A 14,971-nucleotide genomic window follows, 5' to 3' on the forward strand; every position below is an offset into this window, starting at 1 on the left:
ACTTCAAATACTTCTGAATTGCTACAGAGGGGCTGCTCATTTCCCACTTCTGATGTGCCAGCTTGAAAACAGTGGAAGTTCTTAATAGCATTCACTGTCCATAGAGTAGGCTACAGACAAAACCCACAGCATTCCAGAAAGCACTTTCTTCCTTGCACTGCCCCCCTCCTCCACAGCCGTACTGTCAAAGAATAGCAGACCAAGCTAAGAAATCAGAAAAAAAAATTTCAAACTATTTCAAAGCCAAACAGATACTTTTCAAGAATATAGAGATCAGAATTTACTATTGTGCAGAGATTTTGCTCTGTCCTGTTGGTGTCTCAGTATTTAGAAGAAAACATAAAACATCTGGTTTTGGTCAGTAAAGTGTCCATTTAATAAATTCCTTATCCACATTTCCCACCCCTTCCTCCCACCCTAAAATTTCAATTCACACTTAAGCAGCAGATGACATATAATTTGATGGTGTACAACAGTTTTTTTTAAATCTGCACTCTTACTATTAAGAGTATCAGGCTAGTATTTGACAAAATTACCTAGAACTCAGGTGTGCCCATGCAAAAAAGCAGATTTATATACAGTCCCTATTTCTTATAAATTTAAATATTTTACAAAAATGTATTTTCAAAATGTATAAAGTTTAGCGAATACCCCAAATGTATCTCAAAATAAAATGTTATCTGATTTCAAAGGTTATTTCAACAATGAAGTCTAAATTGCACCAGATAAAAGGCACTTGTGCTGTGTGATGTCTTGAGCAAGTATATGTTAGTTTATAATACAGTAATACAGTGTCTTCTTGAATTCATGCAGTTGTCTCCGAGCATCAAGCATCATTAAAGCAGCCAAAAGAGATCGTGAGTAAACTTGATTCCACAGTTGTAAAAACATTTTCTATCGCTAAGTCGAACATAACAGCATTGTGCTCTAGCTTTGACTCTAGAACCAAACACTACAGAAAAATTGCTGTCATTCACGTGGGAATTCAAACTACATTTCATTCTCTCATAAGTTACAAAAAGAAGTATGCCATTTAATTATGAAACTAAAACACCGATGAACAGCTCAGTGTTCAAATATTTTGTGCCAATGAAAGTCTGTATTTAAAAACAAGCTAGGGGCTAGTTATTCAAGGAGCAGTGCATCATCTTTTCAATTTCCACTTCACTGTTGAGACAAAAGCGCAGTCCTATTTGCCTTCATCTTCTCCAGCCTCTTCATTAAGTGGCTATTGGTCATCTCCATCTCTTCTATCTTATCCAGTGCTGTTCTTAACTAGAAAATGAAAGCAAAAGTTATGATCATTTTAAGTTTACTTGGACTTTCTGCTGTTCTTAACCTTTGACAGAGAAAATTAAATCAGCAATATAGGTATTATATGCTTTATAAGTGTGCCACATAAGACACAACACTTTCATTATTGCACTCAGGTGAACTTGAATTCAATTGCTAAAAAAAAATAATTGGAAAGCAATTCAAACATGTACTCATTCCAGAAGAGCTAGGTGCCTGCAACCTCCTGTTACATGCTATTTAAAGGTGAAGCCCTCTCCACCATTGTTACTTGCTGATGGATATTTATTCCCATGGATAGCAGCCATAGAATCATAGAATAGTTTGGGTTGGAAGGGACTTTTAAAGGTCATCTAAGTCCAACCCCCTGCAATGAGCAGGGACATCTTCAACTGGATCAAGTTGTTCAGAGCCCCATCCAAGCTGACCTTGAATGTTTCCAGGGAGACATCATGACTAGCATCATGCTAGTCATGCAGCAGCTCTTAAGCAAGCGTGATCAACAGCTTAGTTAAATACAGCTTCTTCCCAGCTCCCCGTGAGGTGCTTGCTGGAAACTTCCCAGACTGGCACTTGACATAGGGAGCATTGGACTCCCCAGTAATTTTTATGGGAAGGATTAGCTTAAAATAGTACAAGTCACATTTAGAAGAAAATACAACTTTAGATCCTTCCTTTCAAGGAAGTACTGTATTGAATTGTAATTAGTATTACTTCTATGTGCTACAGTTGTCTTCTGAATGCAACACTAATAGACTCTGAGGCCTCCTCAAAAAAGACTTAAAAGCTGTAACCAAAGATTACAAAAAGCCAGAGCTTGGAGGCAAAAGACAGCAGTTCAAGACTGAAAGGAGCATCCAGCTGAAAAAGAAATAAAGTCAATTACCTCTCGCTGAAGCTTCCTCTTTTCAGCTTTGAGTTCATCTTCTACTTTTTCTGCATTTTCTGCTGCATTTTTATACCTTGCAACCTGCCCCTCAAGTCGTCCAATCTGCAAACCCAAACAAGACAAAAGGAACTATTACTCAGGTGTTCCAGCCTGAGCTCACCTGCCATCAGCTGTTCTTCCCTTTCTGAAAAGCCACCATAACACAAAGCATCCTGTGAATTATCCATAACATCTCTCTCTGGAAAGAGTAGGTTTAACTGTGTTAGCAGCAGCCGTAATTGCAAAGAGAGTGTTTAAAAGAACTAATAAAACAGTAAAATAAATTGTGGGCAGAAACTTGGAATACCCTTCAGTGCCTTTCCCTCCCTGGCAAGGGTCACAGTAGAGAATGGAACACAGCATAGGAGACAGCTGAGAAGATACAGAAGGTTAAAGAACTAAGCAGAGAGAAGAGTTAGAAAAAAACCCAAAACAAAAAAATCAAGAATTGGGGAACACATGGGATTAAAAACAAAAGCTGGAAAGTTGAAAAGTAGAGACCATATGAAAAGGTGCAAAGTAGAAAGGAGACTGTAACTGTTACCAGGACATGATGCAAGAGGTCTTCAGCTCAAGCACAGAATTTAGCAGTGAACAGGGGGCTTGAGACAAATCCTGGTTGCAATCTGCAGGTGTTAAAGCCCACTTGCTGGATTGTTATATTTATAGCTCCCTGCTACCCCCAAATCCATAGGACGGGCTAGTAGCCTGTTGCTGTGCAAGAGAGACCAACTTTGCATCTCTGATTCAAATTATAATCCTTTATGTGATTTTTAGGAGGTCTACAGAAATGCTGAACTATAATACCACGTTACTGACTTACAATCATGAAGTGTGAATAAATCAGCGTGAGAGAGATATGTCTGTCTGTAAAAACACACTCTGTAATTTCAGAGTAAGTTATGTACCTTCCACAGTCTATACAACTTTCTTACAAGTAATTAAGCTACATAAACTGATTTTCTTGAATTAGTAGCTTCAGTTCCTCTTTATATTCTGCTGTACACTTACATCTTAGTAAATTAACTGCAGACTATTTGCTCCTATAGTTAGACTATGCACAGGTATTGAATTGCAGGAAATATGAAAAAATACAAATGTAGTGCCATTCTGTGCAAACTAAAGAACAAACAGTAAACCAAATGATGAAATATGTTTTCATAGTTTTTGTTGAAGAGAGTTTTGTAAAAGTCTGCGAAGTAAGTGTAATGATAATAAATACAAAGAAAGACACTTACATTTTGTTCCAAGGTAGTAATATCTTGTTCAGCTTTTGAAAGCTTAAATTTGTATTCACTAATTTGTCTGTTGGCATCTCCTAGACAAAAATTGACATTAATATATTACTCAAAGCAACTCTCTAAATTGGCAGTTTCCCTTTTAATTAAAATTCATTAAAAAGACTATTTTATTGAGAAGCTTGCATACAAGATTATAAAGTGGTTAAATGTTCTTTCAGAAATCTTTTTTGGGAGTATGAAAATGAAATAATTTTCCTGTTGTTTAGAGAACACAACTACTGTCTCCGTAAGAGTGCATTAAATCACAGATGTATAAATGAGATACACACCTTTTAAAACACACATATTTAGATCAAACTAATCTCAAAAAAGAGAATCAATGCAGTAACCAACACACACTGCAAAATGGGTCAATCACAACAGACATAATACCAGCAGCACTTAGCATAGACATCTAGAATAACATTTGAATGGCAAGGAGCACAAGGCTTGAACCTGCCTGACAAACTCCAAGGAGCACTGCAAATTATTTTGGCATTACATTTAAGCCCTGACATTGCCAGTGCTCTGTTCATGTTCATTGCCACGAGCATATTCAATGACAATCTGTCAAACAAGTAAAGTTTTCAGCTGAAGAAATAGCCTGCTTGAAATGGAAAGTAGCTTAGAGCTTCTATGAAGCAACATTGAATATTGTGCTAAACTTTAATAATTTTTCATGTTTTGCTTCAGAGAATAATAGTCTTTTAGATAACTTTCTGCAAAAATTCAACAAAATAAAAAAAACAGGTAGAATATATTAAAATAGTATCTCAGCTGAAAATCTTATCTAAAAATTGAAATTGCTCAAGTAGTGGCACCCATTCTAGGCAAGTTCATCAACTGAAAAATAACTTCCCAGAATGTTGTTGTTCAACACTGAAAGAGGCAGATTTTTACGCTATTCTGCAGTAGGAAATTTCCTGCAAGGAGACATACCACCAAAAAACTAGCTGCTCAATGATATATTCATACACAATACTACTACTGCTCAACAATATAGGAAAAGCAGTTGGAGGAGGCTGTTTTCTCTCCCCAGTAAGAATACCTTTGAACAGTAACCATATACCTACTCTGCATTTCAATTAGCTGCAAGTCAGAACCGTTCTCTAAGCCTATGATATCTGGATTCATGCCATCACTTTTGGAATATTTCTGTCGTTCTTCTTCCAACTGCATCTTGAGTTTTCTAACCTGAAAAAGAAGTGTTCTTTTGTGAAAAAGAGACTCCCAGAAGTTCAGTAGCTGTGTATCTAAATGTTCAATGGGAAAAAGGCAGAGCAGTCCTGAGATGCCACTGACTGAGGCTGTTCCGGAATGGGTGTAGCAGAGCCATGGGAGGCCATGGGAGGCCATGGGAGGCCATGGGAGGCCATGGGAGGCCATGGGAGGCCATGGGAGGCCATGGGAGGCCATGGGAGGCCATGGGAGGCCATGGGAGGCCATGGGAGGCCATGGGAGGCCATGGGAGGCCAGCAGCTGCAGTCCCCCATCCCCATTGCTGGGTGAGTGCCCTCTGCATGTCAATGCACAATCCAAACCCACCAGTTTGGTCAGTGCTGCAGTGAACTCTGCGCAATCCAGGGGCACCCAGTAACTCTAACAGAGCTGCCTCCCCAGAGGAGGCGGCAGCGGTGTTAAACTCTATGCATTTCTTCTACAGTATACCTTTTACACTGTAAACATGTATTAAGATTATGAACAATATCCTCATGCGTTTACAGAAAGAATAATCTGCAGCTTTTTTGGGGTCCTCTCTTTTACTCCACCTGGAAGCAATGGTCCTAGGCAAGTCTGTAGTGCACATTAAACAGGTCCATTTTATGCTACAACAGCTGTCTTGTGATTTTTCCTATCATCAAGGAACACAGATTCCTCAGCTATGTCCTCTGTGTCTGGAGTTTATGAAAGAAGTGGGAGCTACTTTCTTGACTCTTCTATCAAAATATTGCCCCACAGATTAGTGGTATGGGAATTATACTTGCAAAACTCCCATTCATGATATAAACCAAATATTTCAACAGTGATCTTTACAATTATATGGTGATAAATATGCATATACGTCTTTATGTACTTATATTTATATACTTATATTTTACAGTCTTGATTCAATACTAGAATTTATTGGCATTCTAAACCAAGCATCTGTACTAGAATTAAGATTTGTTCCCAGCAAAAACAAACATTGACAACACCACTTTAAATTTGCCATGTGTTCAACTAGAAGCACAAAAACTGTGGTTTTCTTAACAATTGTTCAGTGGCTATATGTTTTCAAGTACTCTCTTCTCAGTACTGAACTGTACTAAAATACAATTACTTTGATAATATTAATTTTCTATTTGAGTAACTGAAACGATCAAAGAAATGTACCACTTGGCAATTGGGAAGAAAGTGCCACTTGAGCTTATAAGAATGTCATTGTACTGACTTTAGTATTTCTGCATAAGAAAAAATAAAAGAAATAACTTTAATTACGTGCACTAATAGTAGAGTCAGCAGCAAGTTAGATTTCAGCTAACCAGTTAGTGAAATGAGGGTTCTTTACCAACCAAGATCAAAGTCACATGGATAAGGACACTAGTGAGAGTAGCTTATAATTCCTGCTAGCCAGCCAGGTAAGAAGTTGAGTATTTTATTTTGCTTTGGTGCTTAAGTATTTGATTAATATTTGTTTATTGCTAATATATTAATAGTCTGCAAAAGGATACACAAAAGACTGTCTGAAAAGAAGACCTTATTTTACCTGGGACAATAATTCTTCCTTTTCTCCAGCCAGTTTTCGTAGCCGGACATCTAAAACCAAAGAACCCAATTAAAAATCAGAGAAATCTGTAACTATGAACATATTTTTCATAACTGTTTGTTCATTTTCAACTATAATGCTCTTCAAACTTAAAGCTCATAGCACTGGGAGCATAAAACTTTGATACCTCACTAATAACAACATACCAGCCTTCAGTTAATACCAGAAAAAAGGGAAAAATATTTCGTTCACAATGTTTATTAGTGCAACAATTTTAAAAGCAAGACCTCTAATTATAGTAATTCTTCAAAGTAAATTAACAACTGAGGATTTTTTTTTAATAATAAAACACAGTTTTTTCCCAATATCTAGAATAGCCATTTCCAAGAAAATTTTCTTCTGACTGTATACTCTTTTCCTTGTTTTATTCTTAAAGACTGCTGTTGCTTCAGGGAAGGTTTGAAGCTTCCCTATATGTTTAGCAAGTTTGTAGAAAAGCGTTCTCAAACCACAAAAAAAGTACTTGGGAAAGGACCCACAGGAATGTTGCAATATCTCTTAATCAGTCAGAAGATCAGTAATGGCTACAAAAACAGTCTGTCAAGCAACACCATACTAAGATTAGAGCAGCTCCCTTGGAAATGGTAACTTTAACAGTAACAGAGCATAAAGACATCTGTATTTCACTATGATGGAGCCACAGCAGAAACATATAACAAGTCTAATCTCTGTCAAAACAAAAATATGCAACTACTATGTATTATGTACAAATATAATGCAAGTGTATGCAGATGTTTCTTTGCATGTTAACTAAGAGTTGCATACAATAACTTGTTCAACCTAAGGATAAAAGCAAGTTAAAATAAAGGCCCCCAAAACCTGTATCTTTCTGTTGTCTGTGTCATTTTTTGGATGTTTTTTAAACTTTATTTTTTTTTTTATAATTAATGTGATGAAAGACTGAACTTGCTTTACACTGTAAAGGCAGATGTATTTCAAGGAGAGCAAAGAATGTACAATGCATTGTTTTCTATAACAGAAGTTCTTTCATTGATTAGACATAGTTTTAAAGATTTTTTTTTTCATTAAACACAATAGGAAACTTACTAATCCAAAAAGACTACACTTTTAGGCAAGATATTTTCTGACAGTAATAAAACAGAAACTGGACCAAGAGATCTAATCAGTTACAAACAACCAAGCACATACTATTAAGATGTTTTTACTAAAAGATACAGCTGTCTTTTTACTCAGCATAAAAAAAAAACAAAACAAAAAGAACTGCAACCCTTAAAAGTTGTGTAAACATGTATTCCAGAAGCATCACAGGTATCTTTCTGTGGCTGTAAATCACAACCCACTGTGAACAGCAAGCAAACAAAGACTTCAAACACTCTATAATGTACGTTAGGATATTTTTACCTAGTGGTCCTTCTCCTGCAGATTCCAAGACTTGAGCAGCTTCCTGTGATACAACTGTTATTGCACCAACCACCGATTCATGGTTTACATCACCATTTGGTGTGCCATCTGGAATTATAACTAATCCGTGTTTCTAAAAACACAAAAGAAAAAAAACTACTCATACAACAGCAGTGCTAAAATATAACTGGACAGAGAAGTTTTTAAAAAGCTTTTCAAGTTGATCGAAATAGTTACAACAGAACAAGCCGTTTATCCACAGGTTTTGAGACTGCACAAGAATAGTAACCATTCTTCCTCGTTTTCATTGACCTTGATTTCATGCCCCTTTCCTGGATTTCTGTTACTGTAAAGTAACTACTACCAACATACCTCTCCTCTCTTCATTGTTTCCTTCAGGTCAGCCAACTCCTCTCTGAGCGCATCTCGCTCATTCTTAATGCAGTCAAAGTAATCTTTCTGTCTTTCTAGGGCCTGGGTTCAGGCAGATAGCAAGAAAAAGAACGGCACAGAGAAAAAGCATATGACAGATAGCAGAGAGAGTTTCTACAAGTAAATACAAAGAGCTCAATAAAAGTAAAGAAGTTAAAAGGGCTATTTAATATATGTAAACATACATCTTTGATAACTACCTTTTACAAGTCCCGTATCTAGCCTCATTGCTGCATGTTTCTCATGACATAATTTTTTCCCAGGCAGGTCTTAGCAAATTCTATAATAGATTTCTATTTAGTATTTTCTATTTTTGGTAGATTTTGATAAACTAAATGGAATACCAAAAGAGTAAGTCAGTCTTCTTAATATAGGCACTCTGTGGCCAGAAATAAAGTTTGCTAGAACTCAACTTCAGGCAAAGATCCTAAAACATCATGTTCATTGAACTGATTTCTCTAACTTTTATAGGGTATAGAAGTAGAAATCTTACCTCATAAAACACCTTATATATATAAGCCTGTCATCCACTTACAAATACTAGTTTATTTACTGCTTGCTTAAGTATTACAACCACCCTTTAATAAAACCAAAGCAATCAGTTTTAGAGGATAAAAAAAAGCAGGAAACAGTGGCAGCACTATTTTAGCCCAAGAAAGGATCACAGCTAGAAGCGCAACACGGACATAGATGGGTTTGCGTACCAGTGCTGGAGCTGTGTTACCTGGCAGTTAATCAGACATTTTCATTTCACTGGGCAGCATCCCAGTATTCCATTCAAGTTCAATACTGCATGCATTACAAATAATCCTGACCATACAGCAACTGCAAAAGTGTACACACATTTTGCCAAGAAAATTATCCAACTAAACTTTATTTCATGCATGAACGTTTAGGAATGTACTGATACCAAGAAAGAAATGAAGGTGTGTAACTTTGTATTGTAATTGCACCACATAACAATTGCAGTATGCTGAATTTTAAAAATTATCTAGAATCTTTACACCAGAGCAATGCTTTAATGCATTACTCTGTTAATTTCAACAGAAAAAAAATTAAGCGCTGTTGCACTTGATTTATTAGTATGTAATTGTGACATTTAAAATACAAGTAATGTTTTCACAGCATGTTGAATTAGCTGTCACATCATAGTTTAAGAATTCAGAAGATGTCCTTTTATATCCTAACACATACTGGATATCTGTAACTATATTTATAAACAGTGTGAAGAACCTTAATCATTACACATTACTTTGTGTTCCACTTAAAAGATGCACCTTTGCCATTGTCCTGGTTTGGCCCAAACCAGGCCAATTTTCCTTTCAGTGATTTTTACTTTCAGCTAAGTCTCTTCTAAGTAACTGCACTTTCTGAAAGTAACTGCATGTTTTGCAGACAGTGTCTGCTTCTAGGACTGATAACACTCAAAGTTTGTAGTTATCACTGAGGCGCTGGTAGGGATGTTATGCAGAAAGGCCCTTGCTGTACTTAGTCTTAGAGAAACCAAGGTCACTGCTGAATTCCTCACTGCTTGCAAGTGAAGAGCCGAAGGGGGGGTCGCACCTGCAGGGAGGAGCGGACAGGGCAGGTGACCCAAAATTGATCAACGAAGGTATTCCATCCCATACGCGTCATTCTCAGTATAAAGCGGGGGGATCACAAGGGTCTCGCCCCTTCTTCCCGCCTTCCCTTCCCTGGCTTCGCCTGCTGTGTTTGGGTGCTGCTGCTGCTGCTTCGGGCTGCTTCTGCGGCTTGAGCCTTTGGCCAGTGTCCAAAGAGGACTATGTCCATTTTCCTGCTGCCCCCGATCCCGATCCGGGCATCCCTGAATCCAGCTCTCGACCGTCGCTGGGCCCAGCCTGGGCCTTCTCGGAGCCTGCCCTGCAGTGCCAGCGGTGACGTGGCCGACATAGGGGGAGCTCAATTTTGGGTTTGTATATATTTGTATATATTTGATTATTCCAATATTATTATTATACTCTTTTTCATTATTATAGTTTATTAAAACTGTTTTAACTTTCCAACCCGTAAGTCTCTCTCCCTTTTCCCTTTCCCTTCGGGTGGGGTGGAGGGTTAATAGAGAGCGTCTGCCACAGGTTTAATAGCTGGCCCAGCTTTAAACCGTGACAGCCATTTTTGAAGAACAGCAGCAGAGACAGAGAGGGAAATAGGCTCACCCACTTGAGAGAATGGACACAAAGGCCCAGAATCCCACTGCAGACAGATCCTCTGTGTGCTTGGCAGTGCCCTCTGATGCCACTGACCCTCCCAAAACATCCTTTCTATCCCCACTTGCTATGCACAAGTATTAGAAATCAGAAAATTTTGATGGGGAAGGAAATTAAACCGATATAACCATTTATTTCTACCTGTGGAGAGATTACTAATCATTATTCAATGCTGAAAAACTTCAGTAAAACTGCTAGTGTTTGTATGCTCTGGGATTAGGATACATGACATGGATTTTGTACTAAATCTATGCCTACAATTCTTTTATCGTGGGACAGAGGGGGAAGGAATAAAAAAAAAAAAAAATAATCAGCACAACTAAGCTCTGCAGGTGTATTTTAACATAACAATATGACTACAATCTGACCACTTGGCAGAAATTAGATTTGCCTGAGGTCCTATTTTCTAAATATTCCAAAAACCTTCATAAAACCTATACCAAACTCAGACAAGCCATTGCAATTTCAAATTGGCAATGCATGTACAATTTGGAGCCAACGAACAGTAAAATGGCTGTATATTTCAGGAATATAACCTGGAAGTTACAGTTCAGTGTCCTCAAATTAATCTAATTTAAGACCAAATAAAACTGCAAATTTCAATTACTTTGTAGAAACAGGACAATATAAGAAGGCAGGTGTAAAACAGACTCGTACTATCTCTGTTCTGCTTGCCTCCCTTTCTTTCTCTGAGGCAGCATCAGTCTTGCATACATTGTAAAACTAGGTTACAATTCTAGTTATAAACTACTACTTTTTGAAGCTTCTCAAGAGACTCCTGAAGCTGGAACAGAGTAAAACGTAGTAAAACCAGTCAGTATTGGGGTGAAAGACTCAAAAACTGAGCTAAGAAAAATATGTAAATGTTTTCAGATAACAGAAGAGAGAGAGAAAGAAAAGACAGCAGCATTTTTACATTTTAAGAACTAAGAAATTTCAATTCCAAGATGGTAAAAAAATAAAAGCTAGAAAAAAATCCAGTTACAGTGTTTACAAGAACACAAAAACTGGCAGGACAACTTTGTCTAAAGGAAAAAATATCTTTATCAGTCTGGCTGGTAGCTAGTTTTTTGAACATTAGATAGATGATATGCTCTGTACTAACTCTAGCAATGTATTTGAAAGAGAAAAAAGTGCTTGCGCAAAAAAATTACACAAATTGGGATAGTCCAGTACACAAAGGTGAAGGGTAAGTATGGAAAGAATATGGTTAATTAAAGATAAAAACCTTTCAGATCAATGTTCAGAAGAAAAAAACGTTGAAATATTATTTTATGATGAAAGAGAGGACTGCAATGTGGTTTGAAGAACTGAAATATAAAATAAGTATGGACTGAATAAAGACAGTATAAAAGGGCTTTTAACTGGGCACCACTGGTTAAAAGATAACTTTTCAAAGTGACTGGAACTCCAGCAAATACAGCAATTTTCAAAGAAATCTGCATACGTCAAAATCTAGCATAAAATTCATTTTATGAGAAATGATCCCAGAGTTACTAAAAGGCAGATGATTCCTTTCTAAGGACTATGAAGCTACCTCCCTCTTGCCACCGGGCAATCTACTTGGGGCCCAGAACAGCCACAGGTTCAGAGCCGTGTAGTTATCACCAAGGATCAGGCTGACTCTGAGACAGTTTTACCACTTCTGTGCTGCCCAGAAGCAAAGCTGACAAACTCTGCCTGACCTACATTACCTGCATAGTGCACTTCGACTCAGTTCTTCACGTACCACCTTCCTTTCTATGTAGGAGCCCTACAGCTGCTCCTCAAAAGGTCCCATGCAACTACTGTTTCGATTCCAACTCTCAATTCCAATAGCTCTGGTATTTTGTTTGCAACTCTGGTAACTCTGTAACTCTGGTATTTTGTTTATGGTATCACAAAATCACCCTGGTTCAGTGTTGCATCCAAGCTAACCAGCCCTAGAAGGATCAGAAGTGCAATACAGCAATGTGCAAATGTGGCTGCAGAAGTCAGTCCAAGATCATATTTTTTAGCACTAGGTATGTCAAATGAAAGCACGATCTACAAATACTCACTCAGGCTTCTCTACATTTTGACCCTTAGCTCCTGCAGTTCCCTAGGTCTTCCATTATTTGGAGTATTTTGTCTCTCTCATCCCAGGCAATGGAAAGCAGACCATTTTAAAATCCACTAATTCTTATGCAAACTGTTAAGATGATGACAGAGGCAGGAGGCAAGTGGAGAGCAAGGTTTAAACAGTTCAAGTTTTGAAAACTGCATTTGCCTCTAAGGAGATTAAAAGCTTTAAAATAATTTCAAATCTGAATAAAATTATATTATTGATATGTCACTAGGGATCAATATACAGATCCAGGCAATATTTACATCTATTAAGAATAAGGAAACAACGACTTTTTCAAGCCCTCATTACAGGTAAAAAAAATTTTGTAAAAAATTATAAAGTTGTACGCATAACAGTTTATTATGTTGTAGATTTATTTAGTGTTATTCATCATTATGCAAGTAAAGGTGAAGCGGAGCTCATTTTCTAAAGAGAAAGACTGCAAAATGTTTTAATATTTAAATTGGGAGTGGCCTTCATTTCTTTGGAGTACACAGCATTCCTTAGGGGTTAGGGGGCATCCATCTACTTCTAAAATGAAAAAATACCTTTCCCCCCATATTTGTTTCATACCCCTATTTTTTTATCTTTCCAATTAATTGTCTCCTGGAGATCAAACACCTCTTTGGTTATGGAGTCTATATTCTGCTGCATGCGTTGATTCTCCTGTAGTAAATAGGATGAGGAGAGAATAAAAGGGGAAAGAGAAGTAAGGAAATGGAAAAAAAAATTCAAATAGATAAAGGAAATGAAATAGCAAAAGTCAACCGAAGAGTTTATGAGCCTGACGTTAAAGAAAAAAGGTGCAACTAAGTGTAACATAACATTTCTCTTATGACTTCATGCACAAGAATGGTAATTAATTCTGTTCAATCAATGTTGATGCGAGAACTCAGTGCAGCTAGAGCTACTTTTCTTCAGTAACAGTTCCCATTGCAGACTGGGGATAACGTTATGTCTTTAGGAAAATAATTACCCTGTTATGATTTCCAGATACCTTGAAGTCCTGTTTGGAGATGAACACTTACATTAACAAATGGTTTTATTAACGTTTTACAAAATAGAAACCTTCTTGAAAGTATAAAGAAGGAAGTTTTAATCAAGCATCCAGGAAGTGAAATACAGCTGCTGACAGCTTTCTGATACTATATTAAAACATATCAAGTGTGGTCCTGTTTTTCATCTGACTAAACACTGCATTTTGCTGTTTGCCTTGCGAACATAACTAAAATTTTTTGCTATGCTTATATAATTATCTATGAAGATAACATCAAAATTTTTAGGGCCACAGATAATTTTTTGCCTTCCTAACGAATTTGATTTTACATCTGGGAATGGAAGACAATGTCTCTCTGCAAAAAGCTAAATAGCTTCAGCTAGATTATCTGGTAGTGTTAATAGCGGGAGAAGTTACTCAAAGGTAAATACTGGGCAAACTGTCTTTATCTTTGAAGGGACTGCATGCATTTGGTGAATATTCAACATACATATGCTACATTCTACCAAAGCACTCCACACAAATCTATTGTATATTCTTGATTCACATACTTAAAAAAAAACCCAACAAAACAAACCACCACCAAAGAAGAAAGTATAAAGTGTTTTTTTTCCTTCACAGTGAAGTCGAAGAGAATCCAGAGCAAGTGACAGAGCTACAACTAGAATTTACCAAGTTTTTGCTTGTCAGCATTAATCTACAAAATGCTGCTGCTTAGGCTAATCTTATGCCTTTTCTTCTGCTAGCAACTCATATCAACTCCAGTTCACGAAGCATAGTATTTTCTCAGTAACCATAACAGATCTTGGACTTTTCAGAAGTCTTTTGGAGTTACTGTACTGCTGCCTGGAGAGCACAAGAACTTAATGGAGAAAGAAATCAATCAATGAAGTGCAATAATCTATAGCTTTTGAAAAATCAGGTAGTGGAAACTTTGGTTCATGCATTTAAAAACATCAATTTTTACTTAAAGTAAAAGGCTGTACTAATTGAACTACAACTTACAGTGCTACCACCAAAATCAATGGGAAATGGACACCTGCATATTGTTGACAATAGATATCTTTGGGGACCATTTTGAAATTAAGACTGATAATAGCTCTGGGATTTTAGGGCTCATTTCTTCTGGAAAGAAATCAAAGCAGGGAGAGAGGAAAAGAGAACATCACACCACACACCCAGCAACACAGTTATGACCCAGTAACGTGCAGACCAATGGTGCTGTATTTATGCTTGATTGCTAAGCAGACAAACATTCACTCCTGCAAACTTCAGCGGCTGATGGCCACAAAAATCTGAAATACCTGAAAAGGAAACTTTCGGGAAAGGCACAGAATAATATTTGGTATTATCCATGCATCAGAACTTCTGGTTATGCAAAAAGATTTTGGCCATACAAACATTACTTCTGCCCTCAGAAGGAAGGAAAGATACAAGGAACATTCATGAGAGAACCACGATTCTCACAGGAATTAAGGATTTTACACATTTGAAAACCCTGCAGAGACATTTTCAACTTTATAAATTAAGAGAGATTCATAGCTTAAATTCTACCCACT

At 37.1% G+C, this 14,971-nt stretch overlaps 1 protein-coding gene across 15 annotated transcripts in view; it reads right to left on the bottom strand.

Annotated features, from left to right (window-relative positions):
- Window positions 1-380: 380 nt before the first annotated feature.
- The window catches only part of LRRFIP2 (LRR binding FLII interacting protein 2), a 60,887-nt gene continuing 46,296 nt past the window's right edge, over window positions 381-14,971 (bottom strand). For 7 of the 15 annotated variants that reach the window (XM_068405586.1, XM_068405581.1, XM_068405583.1 and 4 more), the window contains 8 exons: window positions 12,989-13,081; window positions 8,042-8,143; window positions 7,670-7,802; window positions 6,248-6,297; window positions 4,575-4,695; window positions 3,460-3,539; window positions 2,180-2,284; window positions 381-1,275 (listed from right to left, as the gene is read on the bottom strand). In XM_068405586.1, coding sequence (XP_068261687.1) covers window positions 1,165-1,275; window positions 2,180-2,284; window positions 3,460-3,539; window positions 4,575-4,695; window positions 6,248-6,297; window positions 7,670-7,802; window positions 8,042-8,143; window positions 12,989-13,081 — 795 coding nt within the window. In that variant the 3' untranslated portion in view covers window positions 381-1,164. The remainder of the gene's footprint in view (window positions 1,276-2,179; window positions 2,285-3,459; window positions 3,540-4,574; window positions 4,696-6,247; window positions 6,298-7,669; window positions 7,803-8,041; window positions 8,144-12,988; window positions 13,082-14,971) is intronic. The other 8 variants (XM_068405592.1, XM_068405591.1, XM_068405587.1 and 5 more) reach the window with 4 other exon arrangements.

The sequence above is a fragment of the Nyctibius grandis genome, chromosome 7, assembly GCF_013368605.1.
Source record: "Nyctibius grandis isolate bNycGra1 chromosome 7, bNycGra1.pri, whole genome shotgun sequence".
In the NCBI taxonomy this organism is placed as follows: Eukaryota; Metazoa; Chordata; class Aves; order Nyctibiiformes; family Nyctibiidae; genus Nyctibius; species Nyctibius grandis.